At 36.9% G+C, this 27,645-nt stretch overlaps 2 protein-coding genes across 2 annotated transcripts in view; both read right to left on the bottom strand.

Annotated features, from left to right (window-relative positions):
• Positions 1 to 2,933, bottom strand: part of LOC101739464 (glucose dehydrogenase [FAD, quinone]) — a 28,296-nt gene extending 25,363 nt beyond the window's left edge. Inside the window, exon 1 of the mRNA XM_062672995.1 lies at positions 2,793 to 2,933. The gene's annotated coding sequence lies outside the window, so the exon portion shown is untranslated. The remainder of the gene's footprint in view (positions 1 to 2,792) is intronic.
• Positions 2,934 to 16,340: 13,407 nt separating this feature from the next.
• Positions 16,341 to 22,645, bottom strand: CPH30 (cuticular protein hypothetical 30). Its single transcript, NM_001173277.1, has 4 exons — positions 22,505 to 22,645; positions 17,358 to 17,586; positions 16,826 to 17,058; positions 16,341 to 16,572 (listed from the first exon to the last, which is right to left on the bottom strand). Exons 1-4 carry the CDS (start codon positions 22,514 to 22,516, stop codon positions 16,414 to 16,416), a joined length of 633 nt encoding a protein of 210 aa, NP_001166748.1. The 5' UTR covers positions 22,517 to 22,645; the 3' UTR covers positions 16,341 to 16,413.
• Between the last annotated feature and the right edge of the window lie 5,000 nt (positions 22,646 to 27,645).

Here is a 27,645-nt window from a genome sequence, read left to right as displayed (position 1 = left end):
CGGCATTAAGTTTAAATCCGGTCCTGGACGAACTACTAGAAATAGGACATATTAATAAGCCGAACGTGTAAGTACTGTAAATCTGTTCATTACTACCGCGAAGTAGTCATGAAAATCGTTGTAATAGAGGTCTAAGAGATTCACCGGAAAATGGATAGCAGCGTTTTCTGTATACTATACCAGGCTACTGCAATGACCAACGGGCATCCACCATGATAAGTCTAAGTCCACACGTGTATATACTACTATCCTGCCTATTTCTGCCGCGGAGCAGTCATACCTTCTGATTTGAAGTTCCGATGTTTTACAATACCATTAACAATAGGACGGGTTTCACTATTGACTTTGCATAACTTGAATCTGTGTTGCATATCTGCCCCGTGACTAACATATTGAAAACCACCGAAAGATTTAAAATATAAATTAATTAATTAATTATCTAAGTATTAATTTCCTGTAAACTTTTTTTTCTTGTCTTACTGAAAAGATCTATTGATAACAAATAAATTACGAACCTAAAATTTATAATAAATTTTAAGTTCTTCTTCTTGAGAATTAATCTGAAAACCAGAATTTTAAAACGATGCAAATATCCCTTACAGTTATAAAAATGAGAAGGTTATTAAACTTCGAACACTTCGAACAAAGGCATTACCATCAGAACCAGTTATTTATTTATCCAAACAAATATGAAACATTAGGAATGCAAGCTCAAATACAGAAAACTAGTTAGGTACCTACTTTAAGAAATTGGCTGTTTCATCTACAGTTATGATTTTGTTTGCTTGTATTAATCATGTATATATGTACATAAGTAAGCAAAACATAGTCTAAAAAGTTCAAGCATAGTAAAAACCAAAAGTTACAAAAAGTTGACGTGATAGTAGGTCTTGTTCGGTTAGTATTCAAAAAATCAATTAGGATTAGGCTTTTTTTTCAGTAAATACAGTAATCGCTTTTTACAGCCCCTAGAGAAAGAGATAGTATGATGCTATTCTAGGTATCTAGTCTAGAAGGGACAAAATCCAAATATATAGCAAGAAACACATACGGGAATTATGAATCCCCTATTTTTTTGCTCATTTTTCGTATGTTGCCAAGAGGTTAGTGTCACTTCCAGTTATCATAACTATTTACGACTTCTTAAAACGCGTATCTCCGACTTTGTTGCTGCTACCATTGAAAAATTTAGCCCATACATTGACTGATTGTAAATCGTGCAAACATTTCCTTCTCGTCTCTATTCAATAATATTCTATATGATAAATAAATTATAATTGTTTATGAAAAATGAATGAACTCGTCGCGACTCCCCAACCAAAACGTACGTAACTTAACCATCCTACATCTAAAAACTGCCACCTCCATAATAACTTTAATGCATACTTTATAAAGTACTAGCTGACCCGGCAGACTTCGTAGTGCCTCAATCGATAAATAAAAGACCTAAACTTTTGTATAAACAAAATTGTTATTTTTATTTAATTCCGAGCATTTTCATATTTATCTACCTTTTAAACCTTCTCTGAACTTCCACAAATAATTCAAGACCAAAATTAGCCAAATCGGTTCAGCCGTTCACGAGTTTTAGCGAGACTAACGAACAGCAATTCATTTTTATATATGTATATAGATACATAAATATCGTTACATCGTATCTTACTTTACTCTATCTTCAAGTTTATGATATTACTTCATTTCGACAAAATAATTTTGTACATTATCATACATTTATTAGCTGGTTTGCGCTTTCAGATGAATTTAATATGTTCGTCTTACAACTTTATAGTAAGTGGTTTACAGCTATAGTGGCCGTCTTTCAAGAGTCACCTTTTTAAGAGCATTGAAATGCTAATTACACATCTTAACAACTCTTACAGAAAAGTTATATACTTAAAAAAAAACAACAGAGACAATTGTCACGTATTTCATTATTTATATTATTATAATTTTTTGTATAGTATTTATAGCCCACCCGTTTATACGTAATAATATGCGAAGCTGTGTAATACCTTGTTCTCCTCTGCATATCAATCGAGATTGTTTTCTTTTTGTTAAGCCGTTTTACAGTTTTCAAAAAAGTTTGAAAATGTATTTTTTCCACCTCTACAAGAATCAAATGTCAATAACACAACCAAAGAGAAAACGTAATACAAAAAACGATTCTTAAGCTGTAGGTAATTATGTTCAAATTTCAACCACAGGGTGAATAGTTGCTTACGCATAAAAGAGTTGAAAATAATAGTTTAAAAAAACTAACAAAATACGCTTTTATAGAAAATCCAACTAAAAATTGAAAATTTACGAAAAAAATATATTCTTTTACAATAAAATCATTTTTTCTTACACTATTTTTAATTCAAATTTATTTTCTATTTTTTAGTTGGATTTTCTATAAAAACGTATTTTGTTAGTTTTTTTTAACTATTATTTATTTTTCATTTTTTGGTTGACTTTAAATTTTTTCAATACTTTTTTAAACTGAATTGTCATCGGTCCTTAATAAGTATACCAAATTTCGAGTTAATCCGACGTTTTGAAGGGGGTCAAAATCATGTTCAAAGATTCTGTTACATACTAACATACACACATCTGAAGTTAATAAAAGTGTATTAAAAACCGAATTGGTAAACGATAAAATAATGTGATTTTAAAATCATATTGTATTTAATAAATAATTATAACAATTCTCGTTTTTCTGTCCACATTTCTTAAGGGTTGCTTTACGTATTTATTCTTTAAAAATATACATTACGATCAAATAAAAAAAAATTAAATAAAAATATACGAACCTGTATAAATTTTGTCACTCACACTAATAAATGGTAAATGAAGATGAGCGCGCGTTGCAGGTGAGTTTGTTACCGCGGACCGCGTCAAACTAACGCAGTCTGTATGAGATGATTGTATACTATATCAATTCAAAGTACTGTATATTTACCTGGATGATGATTTTATTTATTTATTGCTTAGATGGGTGGACGAGCTCACAGCCCACCTGCTGTTTAGTGGTTACTGGAGCCCATAGACATCTACAACGTAAATGCGCCACCCACCTTGAGATACAAGTTCTAAGGTCTCAAGTATAGTTACAACGGCTGCCCCACCCTTCTAACCGAAACGCATTACTGCTTCACGGCAGAAATAAGCAGGGCGGTGGTACCTACCCGCGCAGACTCATAAGAGGTCCTACCACCAGTAAAGCTGTAAAACTGCTGTAAAACTGTGTAAGCGTCAAAATATATCGCTCCTGTCAACAATGCATGATACATTCAAATGGCCACGAGGATAGGCGGATAGAACACACAAGTAATTTTTTATTGAAACCTGAAAATGTCGGTATTAATGAAATTCAAACTTCATTGTGAAGAAGTCGTCATACAATGTACCTATCGCGGTGTTCGAATCCCACAAGTATCTTGAGTAATTAATTTAGCGGTATTTTATTACCTGATACTGTTCCGTCAACATTGAGGTCATTACCTAGTAAAAGATTCAAACCTCAGCATCGCATGACATGAAAAGATGAGTAGATAACGTGAAAGCACCAGCGGAAGGATAAAATTTGAACATGATGCTTTTTTTTTTTCCACATGAGAAAATCGCCGGATCCCCACCCGCGCGGCAGGTGGGGTATGTGGGAGTTGAACCTCACTAAAAACTCCTGCCGCTCACAACCGGCGCCCTACCTCGGACCGGGCCGGAGCCCAGTCGGGGCTATTGAAACGGTGGGACAGGGTTGACGCAGAGCACATTACATCCATCCCACCGTCCCACGGACGCCGGACCGGCGGCCGCCAGCGACACGACCACCGGTTCCCTCGTTCAGCGGGCCGAGAGCCCGCTTTGATGGCGACGCTTTACACCTTCCCCCAGAGCGGTCGGGGGAACGCGGTCTACCATCACCCGGCTTCCTACTGCGGGTGAGCGTGCAAAGCACGCCACCCCACGTCTGGGTCTCTCCCCGCACAAAACGGGTGGGACCCCTAGCTCTTAGGGGGCCAGGTCACGGATACGACCCCGGTCCCGACCCCCTGCTTGGCGGCGGCGGGTTTCTGCGTAGTGAGGAGAGCTTTGCCTCACTCGCCCTACCGCCTCCTTCTGCGAGATGGTGCACTCGCAGAAGTCGAGCATAGCCTTCCAGGACTCATCGCCGCCAAGCATCGATGCCACGACGCCAGGCAGCGACAAGTCAGGTCCTATCTTTGCGACCAGGACACGGCGCTGCACCTCCCAAGCGAGGCAGACAGCGAGCGTATGCTCCGCCGTGTCCAGGTCGTGTCCACAATGGTGACACCTCGTCGTCGGCTCAGCCCCTATCCGGCGCAGGTACTTCCCGAAGCATCCGTGCCCGGTCGAAAGGTGCACCAGACGAAAGGTGAGACGTCCTTCGCCACGATTCACCCATTCATCAAAGACTGGGTAAACCGCCTCGACGGCCCGTAGCCCCCACGTGGGGTTGGCCAATCGCCTCGACCACGACTCGAGCACGGACCGCCGAGAATGGGCCTTCCGCGCCCGCAGCTCACTTTCGGGGAGACGCGCCACGCCCCGAGCACGAAGCTCGCTGCGCCACCGATAGTCAGCAGCGAGTGACTCCGCCTCCAGCTCCCATGCCGGCGTCCCCGCCAACACACACGCAGCCTCGAAGGAGACGGTACGATATCCGCGGATGACCCTGATGGCAACGGTGCGCTGCGGCCGGCGCAGGAACCGAGCCATAGTGGCCCGGTTGCGCGGCTCAGCCCACACAGGTGCACCGTACAGGGCCATCGATCGCACCACCCCCGCGTAGAGGCGGCGCACAACCTGATCCGGTCCCCCAATATTCGGGAGCAGCCGGCTCAAAGAACCGGCCGTCCTCATCAATCGAGGGACCAGCTCCGCAAAGTGAGCACGAAAAGCCTACCGGCTGTCCAACACGAGGCCGAGGTACTTTAACTGCACCCCGACCTCTATCCGGACGCCTCCAACCACGATGTGGGCGTCAACGGGTGGCGCCCTCCGCGGCCCGTGAAACCACAGAGCCTCGGATTTACTGAGCGCCACGTCGAGACCCAGCCTCTTTATCCTTCCGACGACGAGGGCCACTCCCGCTGTGGCGAGACGGGCAGACTCTCTATAATCATCCCCCCGGGCCACGACCAAAGTGTCGTCCGCGTAACAAATAACGCGGAGGCCTGGGAGGAGGGCGCCCCTCAGCACCCAGTCGTACCCGATATTCCACAAGAGGGGGCCGAGAACCGACCCCTGCGGAACACCACGCACGACCGGAAAACGATGAAGGGTCCCACCGTACCCGGTACATACGACCGACCTGGCTGAACATGATGCTTAGCTTTAGGCTAAATAGCAAAAGAATTTAAATCAAATATGAAACCATCGCAATATGTACGATAAAATGACAAGATTTCGTGCTTGGATGGGTGGACGAGCTCACAGCCCACCTGGTGTTAAGTGGTTACTGGAGCCCATAAACATCTACAACGCAAATGCGCCATCCACGTATAGTTACAACGGCTGTCCCACCCTTCAAACCGAAACGCATTACTGCTTCACGGCAGAAATAGGCGGGGTGGTGGTGCCTACCCGTGCGGACTCACAAGAGGTCGTACTACCAGCTTACATAATAGGTAACTTATTCTGTTTATCCTATGATTATAGTACTTTTTGTTATTATTTTTTGTCAAACTCTTGTCTAGGTAAATGACCGAAGTCAATACTCAACAGTGATTTTATTTTGAACGCAATCATTACAGTACATTTTTGTAAAACAATTCTGGCAAAATTGAAGGATTTCATTAATAGGTACACGTATATGTTACCGGAAATGTATGAAATCAAGGAATTGTATACAAATCCTAGGAAATGTGTACAATTCCGATACTATTTAGGAAATGTATAAAATATTGTTTGAAAAACTATTTAATGCATAGATATCCTAGGAAATGTATATAATTCCAATATCGTATTAGGAAATGTATAAAGTATATGCTTTCTGTAATAAAACACGTTGTTAATAATATTTTTTTATTATAACACTTATTGAGACAATCGGGTAACAGTCATACCGTAAAATAATAATAATATATTCATATTATCTTACTAATTAAAACTTCTAAAATCAACTATCTATTAACTTTTAACGTATCACAAAATCAACTTATATTTATTCTTATAAAATCAAATTTTCATTTGGCAAGTAATCAGTCTGATAATTAAGTAATTATAAATGTCAAAGTATAAAAGTAAATCTTTATGTTATAATACTTTGTCAGTCCATATAGCTATTTATTTTTGCAGGATAAGCTCGAATGGCATTTGGAAGTACATAATACTTTATTTTTAAAACACAGACATCTTGATGTAGCAGTTTTTCTTGCAAAGGCACTTCTTAAATCCCTGGCCGGTTCCAGTGGATTGTAAGTTGGCAACTGACCGTAGTGCAAGACTCGTCCCGCTGTCCCCGCGTACCCACCAATATCTTAAATGTTTTACATTTCCAATTGCTATTTAGGAAATGTATAGATTTCCTAGGAAATGTGTAATGTGTAAGTATAATATAATTTATTTCACACATTTCCGTGCGATTTTAGGAATTACATACATTTCCTAGGAATTGTATACAATGACGGATTACATACATTTCCGTTAACATATACATAAAAATCACTGTTTACTACACATACAAATTTGAAGACCTGATTCGTTTTTGGCTATTCCTATCAAGGCCTAGCAAATAACTCTTGCAAATATTTAGCACTCACATGCCAGCAGAATAAAAAAATTCATAAATAATGATGACCGTGTAATTTTTTAACAAAACCTGATCACTGTGGTCACTCTTTTTTTATATCTTCATATCAATAACTCTACTTTACTACACGGAAGTAGCAATATTTTTTCCATTTTTTTTTTACATAACCAGTACCGAATTGGTGTGATTTCCATTTAGGCATACAAGTTTTTGTTAATTGTTCTGTTATGACTTAAAATCATATGATCAGTTTACTTTTGTTTACAAAACTCACGGCCGTGAACTAAACGTGCAAAGGATTTTGACATGCCAACTAATGATAAAATGTAGGCATACTTACCTTACTATATTTCGTCTTTGTCAGCAACTTATCGTCATCGTCCATTATTATTATTATTATTATTATTTTTTTATTGCTTAGCTGTGTGGACGAGCTCACAGCCCACCTGATGTTAAGTGGTTACTGGAGCCCATAGACATCTACAACGTAAATGCGCCACACACCTTGAGATATAGTTCTAAGGTCTCAGCATAGTCACAACGGCTGCCCCACCCTTCAAACCGAAACGCATTACTGCTTCACGGCAGAAATAGGCGGGGCGGTGGTACCTACCCGTTCGGACTCACAAGAGGTCCTACCACCAGTAATTACGCAAATTATAATTTTAGCGATAACTCTCTTAGAAAACACTTATGTTTGATGAGTTCTTACCACAATATTCGAATGGAGCTCCTAACTTTTCAGCGATATTGCGATCCCCATAAACATGAACACTATGTTAAAAATATTATATTTCCATGGATTTATTATTGCCTATGGCTATTGCCTATAGCGTAAGCCTTAGTTTTTTTTATTGTTGTAGAAACACACCGCCCTCGTAATCTAACAACAATTCACTACCAATAACAAGTCACCGGAGACATTACTACGTGAACCCCATCACCCCCTTCAAATACGAGGACTAAATCTCAATTTTATAGTCTGACATCTACCAATCCTTCAAAACGGCACACATTATTGCTTCACGGCAGAAATAAGCACGGTGGATCCTTGCCTAACCAAACCATCCGGGGTCACAAAACATCCATTATGAAGTCGTCGTGGTCGTCTTATCTAAAAGATAAGAAGTCCGGTGCATTCTTGTTGAGCGATGCACCGGTGTTCGAATCCCAGGCGGGTACCAATTTTTCTAATGAAATACGTACTCAACAAATGTTCACGATTCACTTCCACGGTTAAGAAATAACATCGTGTAATAAAAATGAAACCCACAAAAATTATAATTTGCGTAATTACTGGTGGTAGGGCCCCTTGAGTCCGCACGGGTAGGTACCACCGCCCTGCCTATTTCTGCCGTGAAGCAGTAATGCGTTTCGGTTTGAAGGGTGGTGCAGCCGTTGTAACTATACTGAGACTTTAGAACATATATCTCAAAGTGGGTGGCGCATTTACGTTGTAGATAACCACTTAGCACCAGGTGGGCTGTGAGCTAGTCCACCTAACAAAGCAATAAAAAAAATTAAAAAAAAATCACAAATAACTTTTAACTTTACGCAAATGAACACGACAGTTTTCCTTTTGTGAACGTGTAATGTAATTTACCTGTTCAAGCCAAAACCATATTTTATAATGATTTTGATGTCTGATTGCCTATTAGTACTCTTAGTCTAAAGTAAAATATGCCATTACATTTTTTATCGCAACATTGAAGAAAAGTACATTTTGAATTATTATCATCGGCAACTTTTATTCAGACAAGCTCCGATATCAAATATTTTTAACCATTAAGCACAGAAACGCTGTAACCGGGGAAATAAAGATTCCCATGAAGGCAACAATTAGAGGCCACGAATGTTTCGTCGGTGCAATCACAAATCACAATACGTGGCCATTACTAATGCACATGTTCCGGTCGTTGTCAAACCGGCGCGGCTTATTTTACCGTAGTGACATCGAACGATTTCTGGTTCAAACATGAAAAGCAAACACAATGTCAATGAATTTGCTTGGATATGTGAAAAACCTTGTTTCTTTTTGTGATTGAAGTATTACTGGTGTCCCGGAGGCCTTTCCAGTTTCACCAGGACAGGTGGGCGAGCAAGGCTCAGCAGAAGGGGTGGGATTTGCTAACAACTACCCGAACGCCTTCGAAGAAGACCTAACAACTCAAGAGTAGCTGCTTCACGAATGAATCTACTACCGAGTCTGAATCGTGACCCGCTGAGAAGATCTGGCGAGAAACTCAGTAGGCTGATGCATGGGTTATTATGTTATTATTATGTTGCACGTCGAACGAACCCTTTGCCGAGTTCTACGACTACGGTTACCGGAATCCCTAAGCCTGCTCCTAGTGTAAGAGCTGAAGGTATCTAATGCAAGAGTTATTGGATCTGATGGATCCGTAAGGACCTGTCTAGGGCGACGACAGTTACTTGCTCCTGCGTGATCAGGATTTCCTTGAAAACCTTGGAAAAAACAGGTTAAGCCGTGTTTCTACTACTTAACCGAAATGATGAGCTACCGTAATGAAGAATGAAAATGAAAGAAATCGTCAGTAATCTAAGAAGTAAGACGCCTGGTCATCAAATGTTATGATAATTACCATTACTTTAAGCAAATTATGCTTTATTTAGTTTTAACAGGCATATGCAAATATCATCTTGAAATATTATATTTATAAAAGGCTTGGTGGTGCTCTGTTGCGCATTGGTACGATCCAGTATGCCTATTTATTTCTATTCGGGTCCCCAATGCCACAAATGATCACAAATAACCACGAGACTGGTAAAGCGATCGATGTAATGACCCAATTCTCAACTTTTACCTAGTTTGCACCCGCATTGTCAGATTTACTACAAAATTATCATATCCTACATATGCGGAATGCTGTATAGATAAAGTAGATAGATAGTAAAGATGTCCCGTATGACAACATAATAACTTACTAGATCCCGATCATTGATCCTCATTCACGATTTTTAAAATAAATATTCATAATGAATAATCACAAAATTAATGGAGGTACATTATTGTTCGTTTGGTTGCACACGACCAAACCTGATGGAAGGTGGTTACCCAATGCCGTCTTTACCATAAGGGCACACGGGGCCCGTGCCCAGGGCCTCCATTCTCAGGGGGGCCCCGAAGGACCGACAATTTCTCTCACACATTTATTCTCAGAACATTTTTGTCGGGCATATTACACTTTTTTCACAAATCAGTAATCCTATCAGAAGGTATTTATAAGGCATATACTACGCCATTATATCGATGACTGCGCCTATTTCAACTGTACTAATTAATAATATTTCCGAACGCATCCTACCTAATTTACTAAGTACAGCATCTAGCCATCACGATAACGGTTTCCGCTATCGTAATCGTAACCATGAAACCAGCAGCAATCTAATATAATTAATGACATATTATATCATACTGTATTTGATTGAAAAATGGTCATACTCAGTAATTTTTTTTTATTATAATTCGCTTTTTTTACTTTCCAAAAGGGCCTCAAATTTTTGTGTGCCCAAGGGCCCCAGACTAATTTAAGACGTCCCTGTGGTTACCGTCGACTTCAACTTAAAACCCTTTAACCTCAAGAATGAATTCCGTTCCACATTTATTTTCACTATGAAAACTGAAAATAACAAGTTTTAAAATAGCAAAACTTTAAAATAACAAGTATTTTCTTCCTAAAAGAATACTCTGAAGTATTCATTATAATTCTACTACCATAACGTTCCAGCTTCGCTGTTTTCGATACCTGTTTTGATCACACATTTGATAAACCCAAATAATTTAATTTAAAATCTCTCGGCTTTTTTTTTGTATCGCGTACATTAATTCTTATGGTAGGTACTTTAATTGCACGGTCCTCTTTTTAATCTGCCTCAGCTTTAAACCATGTATCAAAACCTCCAGGACCGTCACAAATTGAAGTGCGACTTGCTTTCTAAGAATCAATTTTGTTTTATTAAGATACTAGTTGACCCGACCGACGTTGGTTGTCCAATTAATTATTGTTACCTAAAAAACCTCAATTATAATTTTGCTAAAATTTTAAGACCACCTTCGGTCCGAACCTTCTCACATGATCCGATTACGAACGAACAACATTTCCTTTTTATTTATACATATATGCAGAACAGGCAACGTCAAACTGTCTGCTAGACATTATGTTGTGAAAATTCCAACTGGAGTGCCGACTACTAAATTATTACTTTTTACATTTATTTTCCTTTCATTCAAGGAAAAAACACCAAAAGGATGACATAATGGTGATGTCCTATTTTTCAAAATGCCCTTGGTATTTCCCCACCGATAACTGAATACTGACATTTAGGTACTGAACATATATTGTTTTTCATTATGGTTAGTGTAGTGATTTAATGCCATTTCAACTTTGAATACGGTTTCCTATTTCAACAAATAAACTAAATTAAAATAAACAAGTTTGTTAGTTATCGTTATTATTTTTTTTAAATTAAAGGGTAATTGCGGCACTTAATGTAAATTTTTAAAAGGTTAGTATATATCTAACTGAAATTAAAAATAAAAATACAAAACTCACGAATAAGCGTTTGGTTGATACGAGAATGCCTTAATTGTAGTTTCTAAATGAAAATCATATTGAATTACAAACTTTAAAATGTTAAGGGGACGTTGACATTAATTTCAAAACTCGTTTGAGCGGTTCAAAAAAGGAGAAACATTTCACTTAAAACAAATTCTGTTAAAAATAGGAAGTCCTAAATCCAATGCCAGTTTAACTATAATGTAGAAAATGAACCGAATTATTTTTACGAGAAAAACAGCACTTCAGATCTAAATCTAGATTACAATTCAAAAAAAAAAACATATTTTTTTACTAAACCATAATGCATGACAGCATGCTAAAAATGTATTAAACAAAGTATGTACACTTTACTAACTATTTAATTTGTGTGCTTATTACGTTCATCATCGTCATCATTAGATTACATATAAATATAAACGTGCCGGGTCATAAACTTCCCTATCATTAAAGAATAATAGATTTGACGGTTCTCTATTCTTTGTGTTATAAATGTGAATTTAGTTAACGGAAAGATGAATACCTAACTATAAAACGCTGTAGTGCACGGTTGTCCCGGGGGACCGACCGGATTTCCAAAGCCGCCCTCAATCGGCAGTATCATGCAAAACAAGCGCCCTCTCGGGACGAGAATCTTGTAGAATGTTTGACCCAAAAAAAGAATGCACTGTTACCCGCTTTTTTCATCACGAGGTTGATGCAAAAAGCCTGTATTATTGTCCGTTACTTTTTATGGAGCCGCGGGGGTATATTAACAAAATAATATCTTAACTTTCACGTTTCGTAAATTCAAATTTGAATTGGACACTCCTCGTCTGTTTGCAAAATGAATAATGAAAAGCAGGGACGTCTTAAATCAGTCTGGGGCCCTTGGGCACACAAGAATTTGAGGCCCTTTTGGAAAGTAAAAAAAGCGAATTATAAATAACATTTTTTTACTGAGTATGACTATTTATTATAGGTAATCAAATACAGTATGATATAATGTGTCATTAACGATATTAGAATGCTGCTGGTTTTTTGGTTACGATGCGATGCATCTAGCGGTGATCGCTAGATGGTGTACTTAGTAAATTAGGTAGGATGCGTTCGGAAATATTATTAATTAGTACAGTTGAAATAGGCGCAGTCATCGATATAATGTCGAGAGAGAAATTATCGGTCCTTCGGAGCCCCCTGAGAATGGGGGCCCTGGGCACGGGCCCCGTGTGTCCTTATGGTAAAGACGGTATTGATGAAAAGGACTTACGGTATATGCAAGCTAAAAAAAATGTATCATATAAACACCGTATGTTTGTAATTGAACTAATTCCCGTTAATTTTTTTGTAGCAAAGTGACGTATTTAAATTCAGATCATTATCAAATCAATCAAACTGTTTATTCTAATTGGTCCTACTGAAATCCTTGAGTTCTCAGTAGGACGCGGTTCCGATTCGTAGTTTTTTTTTTATTGCTTACATGGATGGACGAGCTCTCAGCCCACCTGATGTTAAGTGTTTACTTGAACCCATAGACATCTACAACGTAAATGCGCCATCCACCTTGAGATATAAGTTCTAAGGTCTCAGTATAGTTACAACGGCTGCCCCACCCTTCAAACCGAAACGCATTACTGCTTTACGGCAGAAATAGACAGGGCAGTGGTACCTACCCGCGCGGACTAACAAGAGGTCCTACCACCAGTAAAGATTTCGGATAAACAAAACCGCCTTACAAAACCTATCAGCAAAGTATTTAAAAGCGATTGCTAATAGCAATTGTTATAAAATTTGTTTTCAAAATGGAATAAATGTATTAAATTAATAAAATGTCTGTGCGGGGAAAATGTTTAATGTTTGGAATAAATGTGTGGATGGGAGGGAGTGGAAAATTCTTAGTAATTTATTATTATTAATTTAAAAAAAAAAACTTAGTAATGAAAATCGTTACTTAATGGAAATCGTTTTTGATAAAATTAGTATTTTTACTATTGTATATTTATATATTAATACGTGAAGCAAAAACTTTGTGTCCCTTTTTACGAAAATTGCACGGACGGAGGAGTATGAAATTTTCCACACTTATAGAGAATATAGAGAAGAAGTGCACAATGATAATATTTTTTTTAAATAATGCGTAAAAGGTACTTTAAATCAATAAAGAAAACATTACACACACTACATACCATGTATTTGACGCACACACGCATGCATACTATTTATTGTCAAACTTTTGTTCTTGACGTCTGTTGTCAAATTGAGAATAGATTAAATATTGTTTGTCTTTGTTAATATTTTTTATAGTGTAGTCTTGGCGAAATTTGTGATTAAAAAAGTATAAAATACAATCATAATAGTGTACAAACTTACAATTCCAACTAATTATAGTCGAATTTCGACTACTGCGGTACTAAGTTATTTTTTCATTAATTATTCACGCTAACTATGAAATATACTACAGCTGACGATCAGCAAAAGAATCGTAATACTAGAAAAAACATTTGACGAATTTTTTAGTATGTTTGTACTACATATGTCTATCAGTAGACGTTCGAAGGCAGAAAAAATATTCTTTAAGCAACGTAATACTAGTACTAACGAAGGATCTCAGGCCACGAAAACCACGACTTGCTTAGTTTAATAAATATAATAATAAGTAACTGGGAACATGTCACGCACGGTCATCCGACCCCAAATTATAATTCCTTGTATACCAGAGACTGACATTAGACTGAGTTGCTCGCTCCGGGCTTTTCAATATTGCAATAATTGTTACGTTAAAATACCTCTTGTAAAGATGAATATTTAAAAAAAATGTAATATTAAATAAATATGTAATAGGTATTAAAAAAAAAAGACATGCCCGCTGAGTTTCATTTATGTTGAATAAAATTTTTTTGACTATTGACATTAATACTTATGTATGTATAAATATATACATATATAGAAAAAAAACACCCAGAGAAGAACAAACAAACATGCTCATAACACGAATATTTGCCCGATCTGGGAATCGAACCAATGATCCTCGGCGCAACAGTCAGGATCTCCAACTACTGCACCACCACTGAGTCATTAAATGATCATAGTATTCTGCTTGCTTTAGCTTAGTACTTTATGGAATACTTAAAGTCGTCGTGACCTAAAGACTTAGACGTCGGGTGCAATCGTATCTAGCGATGCACGGGTGTTTGAATCCCGCCGGCAGGTACCAATTTCTTCAATGAAATGCGTAGGTACTTAACAAATGCTCACGATTGACCTCCACGCGTCGTAGGACGTCTTGTGAGTCCGCACGGGTAGGTACTACCACCGACCGGTTCCTTCGTATCTACCAATGCACCGGTGTCCGAATCCCGCAGGCGGGTACCAATTTTTCAAATGAGATATGTACTTAGCAAATGGTCCACGATTGACTTCCACGGTGAAGGAATAACATCGTGTAATAAAAATCAAAACCCGTAAAATTATAATTTGCGTAATTACTGGTGGTGAGTTCTTGTGAGTTCGCCCGGGTAGGTACCACCTATTTCTGCCGTGAAGCAATGCGTTTCGGTTTGAAGGGCGAGGCAGCCGTTGTACTGTTAAAAATAAGACCTTACAGCTTCATGTCTCAAGGTGGGTGGCGGCATTTACGTTGTAAATGTCTATGGGCTCCGGTAACCACTTAACATCAGGTGGGCTGTGAACTCCCACCCTGTCCACCCATCTAAGTAATAAAAAAAAACTACCTTTTACTGTTATTCTCTATTTTTATTGTTCTTTCTATACCATGTATGTCTGTCGGGTGGTTGTGAAATCTGGTATTTTTTGGCTTCAAACATTAGCCGAGGAAGTACGCTATATTTGGCGAACTCGGAGTATACACACTTCGCTGACTTTTTAACATGGTTTTATTAGTTTGGTATGTATGTGTAATTGTGCTTCTATTTGCATTGCAGTGTTTCCTATAATGAATGATGCCGCACTGACGACATCGGACGAGCCTTTTTGAGGACTTGATCTATCTTTCTTTTGCGATTCATAGCGATTCAAAGCATTTTAAATTGGCATTTTATTCCTTAGATCTTATTCCGACAGGTTTCTGCTGTTAGCAAATTCCTTCCCTCCTGGCTGAGCCTTTGTTCGCCCACTTATCCTGGTGAACCTGGAAAGGCCGCCGGGTCGCCAGTAATCCTCCATTCCAAAAAAAACCGACAGGTTTTATTATCCAATCTTACCTCATATAAAGGAATCAGTGAACGTGATTTCTACTGACTAACAACCGATCCACTTAAAATCTTGCACACGCATCAAGCTAATTTCACTCTAATATCCTGACCAGCATCAGGAGAATGAAAAATATGAAATTTTTTATAGTTCGGTTTGCTATTTAAAGGTTTTTTTTTTTGTTTGTTTTTTTAACCTACCTATATATTTTCTTTCACTTTCTTGAATTACTGTAATTAAATTCTCGAATCAAGATAAATAAAAATAAGCAGTAGTTCAATTATGCTCTAAGTCAAATCAGATATTTTTCATCGTTTTCCATTCTCTTAGATCAGACCTGTCGGTGTATTGGAATTGCGTTGCATACTATTCAAGCCAGAGATTGACAGTTGTCATAAATATTTTTACTATTTTATGGCACTATTTTTATTATAATAATAATTATGTTTCAATGCAAAATTATAACAATTATTTTGAGTAATGTCCATAAATCATAAATCATTCTCGTGTAATATCAGTTGGATCAATAAAGAAACAAATCTGTATTTGACTGGTGAATTTCGAGACAGTAATTTTATAAAGTATTCTTACTTTGTTTTGCAAAAAAAAATTATCACATTTATTATTTAAATTAGAAGAGATGTTTCATTCAATAATGATTTTCCGATTGAAAGAATGTGGTTGTAGTTCAAATAAAAATCACATATTTTTAAAAAAGTTCTTAGTTTTTTATTCATACATGTTCAAGTTCGCTCTACTAGAGTTTATGGTACACAGTTCACATTCAACTATATACAGCTTATCATAGTTTTTTTTTTTTTGGTTTTTTCATTATCGTTTTGTATAAAAAGCTTTGTCAGGCAGTGTCGTAATCAGTTAAGAGGTAGGAGCTCAGTGCCAGCCGTGGCCGTGGGGTGCCCAGGACTCTTCGGGGGCAGCGGCGGCGGCGTGGGCGGCAGCGTGGTATTGAGCCAAGTGGGATGCTCTTGCGTGTTGTACCTCAGGGGTGTCGACTACGTATTGGCCGTCGTGGGTCAGTTGAATGTGAGCCTGAACAAAATCAATACAATGCAATCAGCTTTCATTCTTAACAATATGAGCTGCTAGTTATAAAAGATCGTGTTGATATATCTATACTTCTATACTAATATTATAAAGAGGAAAGATTTGTTTGTCTGTTTGTATTGAACAGGCTCCGAAACTACCGAAACGATTTGAAAAATTCTTTCACTGTTCCGCTAGTATTTCAATAAAGGTATATTATATGTTTTAGGTATTCAATAAATGTGTATATTTTTTTTACCTGGGGACCAGTCCATTTGCCGTAACCAGCAGCGTAACCGGCACCGTGGGCGAGGGGAGCTGAGGCGTACGCGAGGGGTGCGTAGGATCCGGCGTGGGCGAGCGCGCCGTGGGCAGCGTTAGCGTGGGCGGCCGCGTGGGCAGCGTTGTGGGCCGCCTTCAGGTGGGCTACCTCGGGGGTGTCGATCACACGACCGTCATGAGCAAGGGGAGCGGGACCGTACTTGTAAAGACCTGTGAAGTTATTTTAATATCGATCACCATACATTTGTAATGGCAGATTAATTTCTTACCCTACACATTAATTTTTTTATAGTGAAGTATAATAAGTAGTGGTCCCGCATTAGTCGATTTTTTTCTTTTCTTAAAATGTGTGGACGAGCTCACAGCCCACCTGGTGTTAAGTGGTTACTGGAGCCCATAGACATCTACGACGTAAATGCGCCACTCACCTTGAGATATCAGCTCTAAGGTCTCAAGTATAGTTACAATAGTTAATAGTTAGTAGTTAATAAGATTTATCATCAACGTACCGGCAGCAGGAGCGCCGTAGTGTGCGTCAGATGCGTATCCGCCGTATCCGGGACTCCATGCGCCATGAGAAGTAGAGGCTTGTGCGTGTGCGGCCAGATGGGCGGCCTTAGCGTGGGCTACTTCCGGGGTGTCGAGGACGTATTTACCATCCGGGCTGAGTTGGATGGGGGCCGGGGCGCCTAGGTAGTAGGACGCCTGGGCGAGGCAGAGGGTGGCTGCGAGGATAACCTGTAACAATCCAGACAACACATTAATTACTAACAACATCAAATTCAAAAGATTGTGGCAAACAATACTACCAATTATACATTTGTTATGTATAATTGGTAATATTGTAGTATATAAAGTGTTTTTATGGAAGAGCGGAGTCTCCTAGTACAGGTTTGCACGCTTAAAAGTAGACTCCAATCAATGTATTGTTTTGACTCGCTTTTGAAAATAAAGATTTTTTTGTGGCTTTAACAAGTGAACATGAATTGTATGTATCGTAAAATAGAATGAACAAATAAAAGGAAGTATGTATGCATATTGATTGGCACGACAGGTAGTGTTCTATTAAAACTGAATGTGGTAACATGGTTTATGCAAATTCTATCGCTGTTTTGACGACATTGACCGAGAAAGAATCGGAGCGAAACCATACGATTTCACGCTGCGTTCAAAAAAAAAATTAGTTAACAACACATTACGTGGTTTGCGAAAATTATTTAAGTATACGTTAATGGTCTACGCTTAGAAATAGACGTACGCATTTAGACGATAGTATTTTGTTTTATAACATCACTTTTAGAATTCAGAGGCTTTACTGGTGGTAGGACCTCTTGTGAGTCCGCGCGGGCGGGTACCACCGCCCTGCCTGTTTCTAACGTGAAGTAGTAATGCGTTTCGGTATGAAGGGTGGGGCAGCCGTTGTAACTACACTGAGATCTTAGAACTTATATCTCAAGGTGGGTGGCGCATTTACGTTGTAGATGTCTATGGGCTCCAGTAACCACTTAACACCAGGTGGGCTGTCTCGTCCACCCATCTAAGCAATAAAAAAAGGCATTTTGCGTTTAATCAGTCATCGGAATCAAAAACCTTAAGAAACATTCAATCAAATTTTTATTTCCTGAATTTCAAAAGGAATTGATATTATTTAGAAGTAATTTCAATGGTTACATAAATTTTCGGTCCGACACGAAGAACCTGTTCCTACGTGAGTTTTAGACTCCTACGTGTCTATTCAGCGCTTATTTCGTGCCAACGTCGAAACACCAAAGGCAATATTTTGACATGCATTATTAACTGCTATTACACGGATCAATGAACTTTCTGAATCTGAAAATATTGTGTGTGTTTTTTTTTAAATGAGACATTAAAATTGCGTAACTCGTTAATTATAGCCTTTTAGATACATTTAAGCTAGAATAAGACTGTTAGTAAGTCAGGCGCGTACCAGTCTTACGCCTCCGATCTGATATAATTCTGTGACATAAAGATATACAGATATACATTACAGTTGAATGGTAGCTCTTAATCTAGAATTATGTCAGCTTTGTGCGAACAAAGATCGTATCGTGCAAAACTAATCCGTACTTTGTTAATTTTTAATCTAGTTTCTCACGGAATCTTATACAGTTCGTTACAATAATTCAGTGTCTGCATTACATCAATTAACCCTATTTCATAACGATTACCTACAATCCATGTGAATTTCTAACTCTACAAACACAATATTTACGAAATCAAACCTAATTAAGAATTATTATATTTTTTTGTAACTATATATTTGCGAAAGTGTGCTTCTATCACTCTACAAGGGAATAAGATTAAAAATGAGACAGAATTCATTGTTATAGAAATTACAAAGACAACGCAAGCACACGCGGTAAGCGGTTATTTGAATATGTTTTTTTTAAATCATTTATTCGTTCGTAAATTTCGTTCCAAAAAAGAAAATTCAAATATCTATATTGTTTATTTCTATATTATATCTAGTACCTGTGTTTTGAAGTAAAGTACACTTTGTAGTAGATACTTGAAAAGATATGTCTTCCAATGACTGCCGGAATTACGGTCAGGTGGATATACAAATAGAGCAGGTTTTGAAATAGCAGAGCAATTAAAAGTGAAGTATTCAATCGAAAACAGGATAACTTAGTGAGGCTAAACATTCATTACGACTAATTTATTTGAATATAGTTTGCAAAATATCTTGTGCTTGTTCCAGTTAGTATTATTTATTTGAATTTACGCCACTAATATTGAACAACAAATCTGTTGATTTTTCTTTTCTGAATATCCTCGGTAAATTAAGAAAAAAAAACCTTTGCATTGTTCTGTTTGGATAAACTTCAATTCATGTCATTGACATTTTTCAAAAGCAGCATAAAAATGACACTCTATGTAATTATTTTAATATTTTTAAGTAGAAAACTGATTTTTTTATTTAATCATTCAAATTTAGAAGCTCGATATTTACGATAAAGTACATTATCTAATCGGTATGATCTGTTTTTCGTTAACGTTTCTAAAGTTATGATTCTAGCTCACTCAAGCACGCGAGGCAATTCGATCGAACGATTCACGCCACACTCGACGTTTGCCAATACATTTTAGTTTTACGAAATAGAAAGCACGAATTGTTTTCTACGGGCAAAAACTTATTTTGAAGTCGTCGAAGCGTTGAATTTCCATTTTGGTTACAGTTACAATTCCTGTTTTTGTGTTTCTGTTAACTCTTAGCCTTGCGGACGAAGACGAAACCAATTTGTTCTTGGACGCCGTCTGTGTTCATGCACAATTAACAAAATAAAAAATGCTACACCTTTCACACTTTTACAAAGAATTATATGATGTTACATAAAATAGTAAACGATCTCTGAATATAAAAATATGCATTGCCCTGTTAATTGTTACTTTCCATGCAATTAAATTAAAATGATACTTGGTTTATTATAATTTTAAATGCCGCAACTATTATGATGGATTTAGCAGCAGCGCAAAGGCGCTAATATATACAAAATGCAAAACTTAGGATAACCAAAGAATATGAGCTCTTGTTTTTAAGGATTTAAATAAAACCATTTCATTAATTTTCGTTTAGTATCCACAGGAAAAATAATCTAAACTGTAATGAGTAAATTTCGTTTACAATTAATTAAAATACTAGCGACCCGCCCTCGCTTCGCTTCGGAAACATTAAAACACACATTTTTTTTTTTTTAAAAGTAGCCTATGTTCATCAGGGACAATGTCGGCTTCTAATGGAAAAAGAATTTTTCAAATCGATCCAGTAGTTTCGGAGCCTATTCGAAACAAACAAACAAACAAATCTTTCCTCTTTATAATATTAGTATAGATTACTTTGGTACGAATGATAACGAAAACTTGTCGTAACTTATATTCGTGAAGGAAAAACAATGATTTTAACGCCAAAACAGGTATACATATTTGATATGCAAGTGATAGATTGATTTAAATATAAAATATATTGCTATGTCAATTTGAATTATTACAACGTAAAATATTGAACGCATAAATCAACATTAGTATGAAAATACTGGTCGTTCGTTCTTATTAATATAAACTAGGCTGTTTCATAAAACAATTGACGTTACGAAAATGTATACGAATAGTTCTATTAGGCAACATTGTAAAACTTGTGTACAAATAAAATATAGACCATCAAATTGTCTTTATTTGTCAATTGAGATTTAAAAGTGTTTTGGAAATATATAAGTATAGACAGATATTGCTTGAAAAAATTTAAAAAATCTTACAAAATTCTCCAAACATTCCTGTTCAAAATATAGGTACCTTTTATATTTATAGTAGAACAATACGTTCACATGCATTACGGCGGTTCAATGTTAAGCCTAGAATCGAGTGAACAATCTCGATCGGGCGCAATCAAGCGAACCGATAACTTTTACATCATTATAGAAAATTGTAAAGGACACCAGACAAAGGTAAATGCTCCATAATTTTGTGGGCGTGCCCCATATCAGCTCGCGTTTGCATTCGGTTGCAAAATAAATGTTTCGCAAGCGATCGGAATTATCATTCGGCGAAGTAGTGCACAACTGGTGCAACACATTGCTCAAGGGGAAGTAGGCGGGAGTGTCTATGGTGTACGAAGGTCGTGAAAACACGGAATCACACAAATCGTTTCACGCTACGTTACGTTTTATTGGGTATCGATTTTTTTTTTATTTAATTTTTTTTTATTGCTCTTACGTGTATCGGAATATAGTGCATGAGTGTTTGTGAAAGCGTCGTTTCACGGTCGTTATTGATGTAATTATTTATGAAAAGCATCACCGTCACGCCAATTGAAATACATGAAACTTAAATTTTTAAGTTGATTATTGTATATTTCTCCGTAACACCATTTTAAAAGTTGCGGCAGTCTAACAATTGTATATAATTTTTTTTCGATAGAGCAAACAGTGTTATGAAACTATGCGGAGTGCGCTGAAATGTTGCCCGCCTACTAAACTCATCGCGAAATGAAGATGCACACGCCCGCCCGACTCTGCTACAGTTTTACTCGTGAATATTCAATTTAAATGGATCGTTTAGATCTACGTTTAACAATTAAAATTATTTTTTAAGCATTGCACTGCGAATTATATTTATTTATTCGAGAATAAGTAATAATTAAAATTGTTCTAAATTTGCATGATCAAAATAATTTGTTTCGCGCAATTTATTAAAATTTATAAATATACCATTAAATTCCATAACTTAAGTTAAAATTACTTTCTGTATAAGATTTAAACAAATTTGAAACGTATGATATATAAATAGTTATAAAAATATTGAAGAGTATTTAAAGTGGGCGACAAACGAACCGGATGCATTAAAGAATTAATTAAGTACATTGTTCTCAAAGGCTCGATATTGAGAGCTTATGACTCAATACTGTAGGTTGTACATGTATGAATTAATTAGATATTCAAATTTCACTATTTCAACCTGCAATACGATACAGGTGTGTTGGCTTCGAGCCCGTGAAGGTTGCGGTCTTAAGGGCGTATGGAAAATATGTCAAATGATATCCTTGGTAATTGGAAACTTCAGAAATAATTAATATAAGGTCCAATACCGTATGAACGAAATCAACCTTAAAGCGTTTTTTAATTAAAATCTAAATACTCACCAAAGACTGCATGATTAGTTTGTTGTAAATTTTAATTTTTCAGAGATCTCAAACGAACTAGCTGGGCGCTGCTGGATAGCCAGTACTCGCCAAGAAATTTTCGCCTAAGCAACGAGTGTTTGCAACCACCTTCCAAGACGGAATGTCGATTGGACACAGTCAGCCCCTTTATATATGAAAGACCCCGCTTTGGCCGAACGTAATTGGAAACAATTAACTGGCGGGCAAGTGCAATGCTGTAATTTTTAATTTGTGAGATGTGCACTGGAATTTCCGCCGGAACCCGACCGCCGCCTAAGTGCTTGGGGTCTTTTTAATATTATTTTTTTTAGTTTATATTCGGCATTGATTTTCTATTGTATGAGCATGTTTGGAAAAAATATGTTCTCGAGTATTATGATGTAAAACTAGATGAACATAGTCAGATGTAATTATTCTTTTTTTAACCGAATCAATTAGTAAGTTAGTATTAGTATATTTTCGCATGGTTCAGGTATGTATAAGTTTTTGTAACGTTTTACTTTAATTTATAATAGGTGTTGCCATGCTGAGTGTTTTTTTCTCATTCGTATGTAAAATGTCAATCATGTCATAAAATGTCAAGAAACTAACATGATTTTAAATTAGGAAAATGAATTAGTGGTTATTAATTTGTCTATTGATAATATCGGTTATTAAAAAACCATGACCCATATACTTCCTGTATTTTACTTTCGATCGGTTCAAGTGGTATAGAAATTTATTTTCGTTTTTAATAGTAGCTGTGTTTATCACAAATAAAGGTGTTTTAAATATACGTGATCTTTAAAAGTTAATTATACTCAGTGATGAAAAGTTGATTCCGTTTTTTTTTTGTTTGCTTCTGTGAATGGTAACAACACCGACCATTAATTAGGCATAGAAATAATTAACATACTTAAAATGCAGTAGTTTCGAAATTCAAATTCAAATGTCCTACTCTCTTGATATTACTTAAGGTGTCTTCATATTTTATTGTTAAATAATTAATTGCAGTTCGTAAAAGTTGGTGTTTCATTAAAGAAATAGTAAAGGTATTTTTAGAGCTTGCCTTCCGATCAAGTGTGAGGAATGCTTTGTTAAATATTACTGTTGTGTTGCATTATCATGCCATGGGATGATGGAATTCGACTAAGATATTACAGGGTGTATGTATTTTGTTGGTATTGGTGCAAAATAAAAATTAAAGTTAAGAGTCATTAAATCGAATTTTTATCTTTCAAATATATACGGCATTTGTCATTGAGTTAGATGATAGATCAAGCGACAAACTCATTTCTAAAATTACGAGATTGTAGTTCTGAGATTACGTATAATTGGAGTTAATTAAAACACAATAACGATATGGTTATGAACATCCTAATTAAAGAGTAGGGAATTCTAAATGAGCTGACCATTTAGCGTCTGGGTAGCGGGTAACTCAAATAGTCCACCACTCACTACCATTCATTGGGCAAACAAACTTGGGCAAGCATACTCTATCTTGTGTTCAATTACCGAAGTCCGTAGATATGCCAAGTGAATATTGCCCCTGAGGCATAATGTCGAAATCGTACTAGTATTATAATATAACTGCTCAAGGCCTATCCCGTGAGTGCTAAAGCCAATAAAACAAAACCGTGAATAAAGCCGCTCCAATAGAGATGTTAACACAAAATACTAAATCGATTGGAAATACGAATACGTCCTGAATCTTCCCAAATTTTCCAAAATGTTCTATTGTTTTAGACAGTGATACGAGCTCACAATGTTAATACTACCGCCCACCTTGAATCATTTCAGGAAATTGTCAGTAATATTAAAATAAGGCTGTCCTAAACTTTACAGTGAAACCCGGGAACTATTGACGGCCAAAATTAAATATATCCTCTGTGGATACATTCTATATGTACACATAATGCCTTGTCATTAAAATGTGGTGATATTAAACACAGGAAGAGTTTGCGAGGGAGAAAATAATAGAAGAGGATATAGCCGTATCGATGTGTCAAGGTAATGCAGTAACCCTAATTAGTGCTCTTAGTTTGCTTCGTAAATATCAAAAATCGAACGATTGTTTCTTGCTCACAGCTCAACTGGTATTAATTGGCTGTCGTCTTCATATCCATTGCTATGTCAAGTTTTTCAATAAATATTTTACAGTAACACAATTGTAATATAAACATAATTTCTTAAGTAGTTCTCAATTAACTAAATTTACATTTAATCTGATTTTATTCTGAACTATTTTTTCTAATAAAGCTCTTGTTATTTATAACTTTATTATTTTTGTAAAATTGAACGCCTGCCTATATACATCCACATATATGTTTATTACACACACAAACACACATGTAATTGAAGTAAAATTTATTATGTACTTTAATGTAACATCTGTATTGATACTGACTTTGTAGGTGCAACTATTAAAATAAAATATTGTTCTTCCGTTGATCGAAATTCGACCATAATCACTGACAGTTCAAGATTTAAATTCGTTTTACGTGTCACGTTTTCTTCTTTGTTTTGTAGAATTTTGAATAAAATATTGAAGACGCCCAATAAAAAAATAATGATAGAATTAAAGCTCATCAATAAATCGGTTGTCATTTAGCTGCTTTGTCTTTGCATATTTGTATATTAATAAATAAAAGTCTAGATGGATGGTATGTTTATAAAAATTGTAATGTGTACAAAAATACCGTGTATTATTAACACAAAAATTATATAATTCGTTTCGTGATTACGACAATTCCTAAGGCGTACTTTCAAAATACACCTGATAACAAACATAAAATGATAGCATAGAACGCTGAGGCTTAAAACCTAGACAACAGTAGGTACAGGATTGGACTGATACTAGCACGCTCAGAACCAAAAATAGAGGAAATGTTATTATATTTTTTTTTGTTCTGGAAATATACTTATATACATAGGTATCTTTTTACATTGCTTTTTTTTGACTACGTGTATAGACGTGTCGCAAACTATCTGCTGTTGCAATAGCCGTGACTGGCAGTGGTACTGCAGCGTTAATACCACCACCAACCTTGGAACACGATTTGGTAGACTGGATTGCATTAGAATATCCTGTCAAAGAGAGAATACATTTTGCGTTACATCGACGGGTAAACAAACTCACGGCCCATCGGTGTTAAATGAATCCCATACACATCAATACGATACTGCCACATAGCCACCACAAGATATGAGGTCAACGTCTCAATTGTCTTATTAGGCTATCCCCACCATTGAAACTCAAAAAAAAAACTACTTCGCGGTAGAAATACATAGAATTGTAGTATATCCGTGTGTTACCTTCCAAAACGCCTCACCATCAGTAAAAACACAAATTCACTAACTTTTCCGATGAAATATTTACAACACGGTGTCTTTCTTTTATTGTAGAAATGGTTAATATTTTCAAAGAAAATAGTGCCTGTCTGTGGGATTTGAAATCTTCATAGTCACATCGCTTTGAGTCGTAACAATCTCAAGCATAAAACTCGTAGTGTACTCGCATACCTGTCAGCGACGCACTCCACCTTTTTTTTTCTACCTATGCTGATAGCCTTGAGAGGCTATTTCAGCTTCGCCCTAAGGTGTGTAGGTGAACTCACGAGGCTCATACCGAAGTGCTGCTAACACTGACCCTAGCAAGAGCAGTGCTTCGCAGAATCTACCACCGGATCGGAAACGCGACCCACTGCGAAGATCCGGCGAGAAACTCAGTGGGCTGTGTCTATGGGTTAGTTCGCTCGTCGAGCCCTTCGTCGCAAGCGACGGGTTCGACGAGGACGGTGACCGGTGCTTGTGGTGCCTAAAAGCACCGTTAATGGATAACGCACTCCACCAAGCTACAGAGCGGGATCGATGGAGGCAGCTAGTTGACGAAATCGGACGGAGTCACGATCCTCAGCAATGAGGGACCGATTGAAGAGAGAGAGAGAGAGAGTACTCGCATTACGAGATGATGTTCGCGCTGGTAGGTACCACATTTTTCAATTAAAATACATGAGTTATGAATACGTGATTGAAATATTCATGAATGTTTTTCCACGACGAACGAATCTTGGCCGACACGATCACGTTTCTGCACCAGTTCTCGGCTGGTTTCCCGAGAATAAGCCCATTTAATAGCAGTTGAGACGCTCTTAATTGTCGCCTCTTTAATAAAATATTATGTCCATCTAGTTAGCGATGTTCCAACCTCCGCGTGCCTTACAACTACTGATTTGGCTAAAGGAATGTAATCTATATACATATATAAAAATGAATTGTTGTTCGTTAGTCTCGCTAAAACTCGAGAACGGCTGGACCGATTTGGCTAATTTTAGTCTTGAATTATTTGTGGAAGTCCAGAGAAGGTATAAGAGGTAGATAAATATGAAAATGCTCGGAATTAAATAAAAATAGGGATTTTGTTTTTCCTTTGATGTGTCCCCCGTCGGATGGATTCCTTTTGTTTGTTTTAAGTTTATTTTATACAAAAACTTAGGTCTTTTATTTATCGATTGAGGCATTACGAAGTCTGCCGGGTCAGCTAGTGCCGCAATAAAAATCAAAATCATTTAAAAAAAAATTATTTATAATAGCTCAAATAAACGAATACGCTGTTGCTCCATTTCATTTTAAATTAATAGACTGTATGTAGTGTTACTAAAACTTGACTCGTAATAAATCGAAATAGATTTCTGGTCTTAATAAAATTGTATTATAATTGAGGTCTTAAAATTTTACATCAATTTGACATGCAAATTAGAACGCTTTGCGTTATTGAGGACAGTGGGATATGTTGAAAACGTCAAAATAGTAAATTTTTTTGTTATGTTTTCACGTTTTAACCACTTAACCGAAGGTCATGAAATTTAGCATACACATCGTTTGGGATACTGAAAAGGACATAGAGTACCTTTTACTTGAAGTATAGTTTTTTTTAAGGGATTTTATAACCCAATAACTAAGACCTTTAGACCACGACAACTTCGTATCTTCACGATAAGTTGATCCCAGAAGGCTAATAAACTCCTCTATAAAAGTTATTGTGTAGAGTTAGGTTTTCTTTGGCCTCGAGTATCATACGTGGAATTCACTTGTTTTTTTATTGTTATGCTTTTATTGCCTTTGTAAGCAGACGAGCATAT

Source organism: Bombyx mori, chromosome 16, assembly GCF_030269925.1.
Source record: "Bombyx mori chromosome 16, ASM3026992v2".
Lineage (NCBI taxonomy): Eukaryota > Metazoa > Arthropoda > Insecta > Lepidoptera > Bombycidae > Bombyx > Bombyx mori.
The sequence above is the reverse complement of the archived record's forward strand: the minus strand, read 5'-3'. Positions and strand labels throughout refer to the sequence as shown.

Bases quoted from the DNA above. Each gene is read 5' to 3' on its own strand.
- CPH30 (NM_001173277.1), bottom strand. The intron at 17,059-17,357 runs GTACGTTGATGA...ATAACTTCACAG, and splicing joins CTACGGCGCTCCTGCTGCCG to GTCTTTACAAGTACGGTCCC. The intron at 16,573-16,825 runs GTAAAAAAAATA...GATTTTGTTCAG, and splicing joins GCAAATGGACTGGTCCCCAG to GCTCACATTCAACTGACCCA.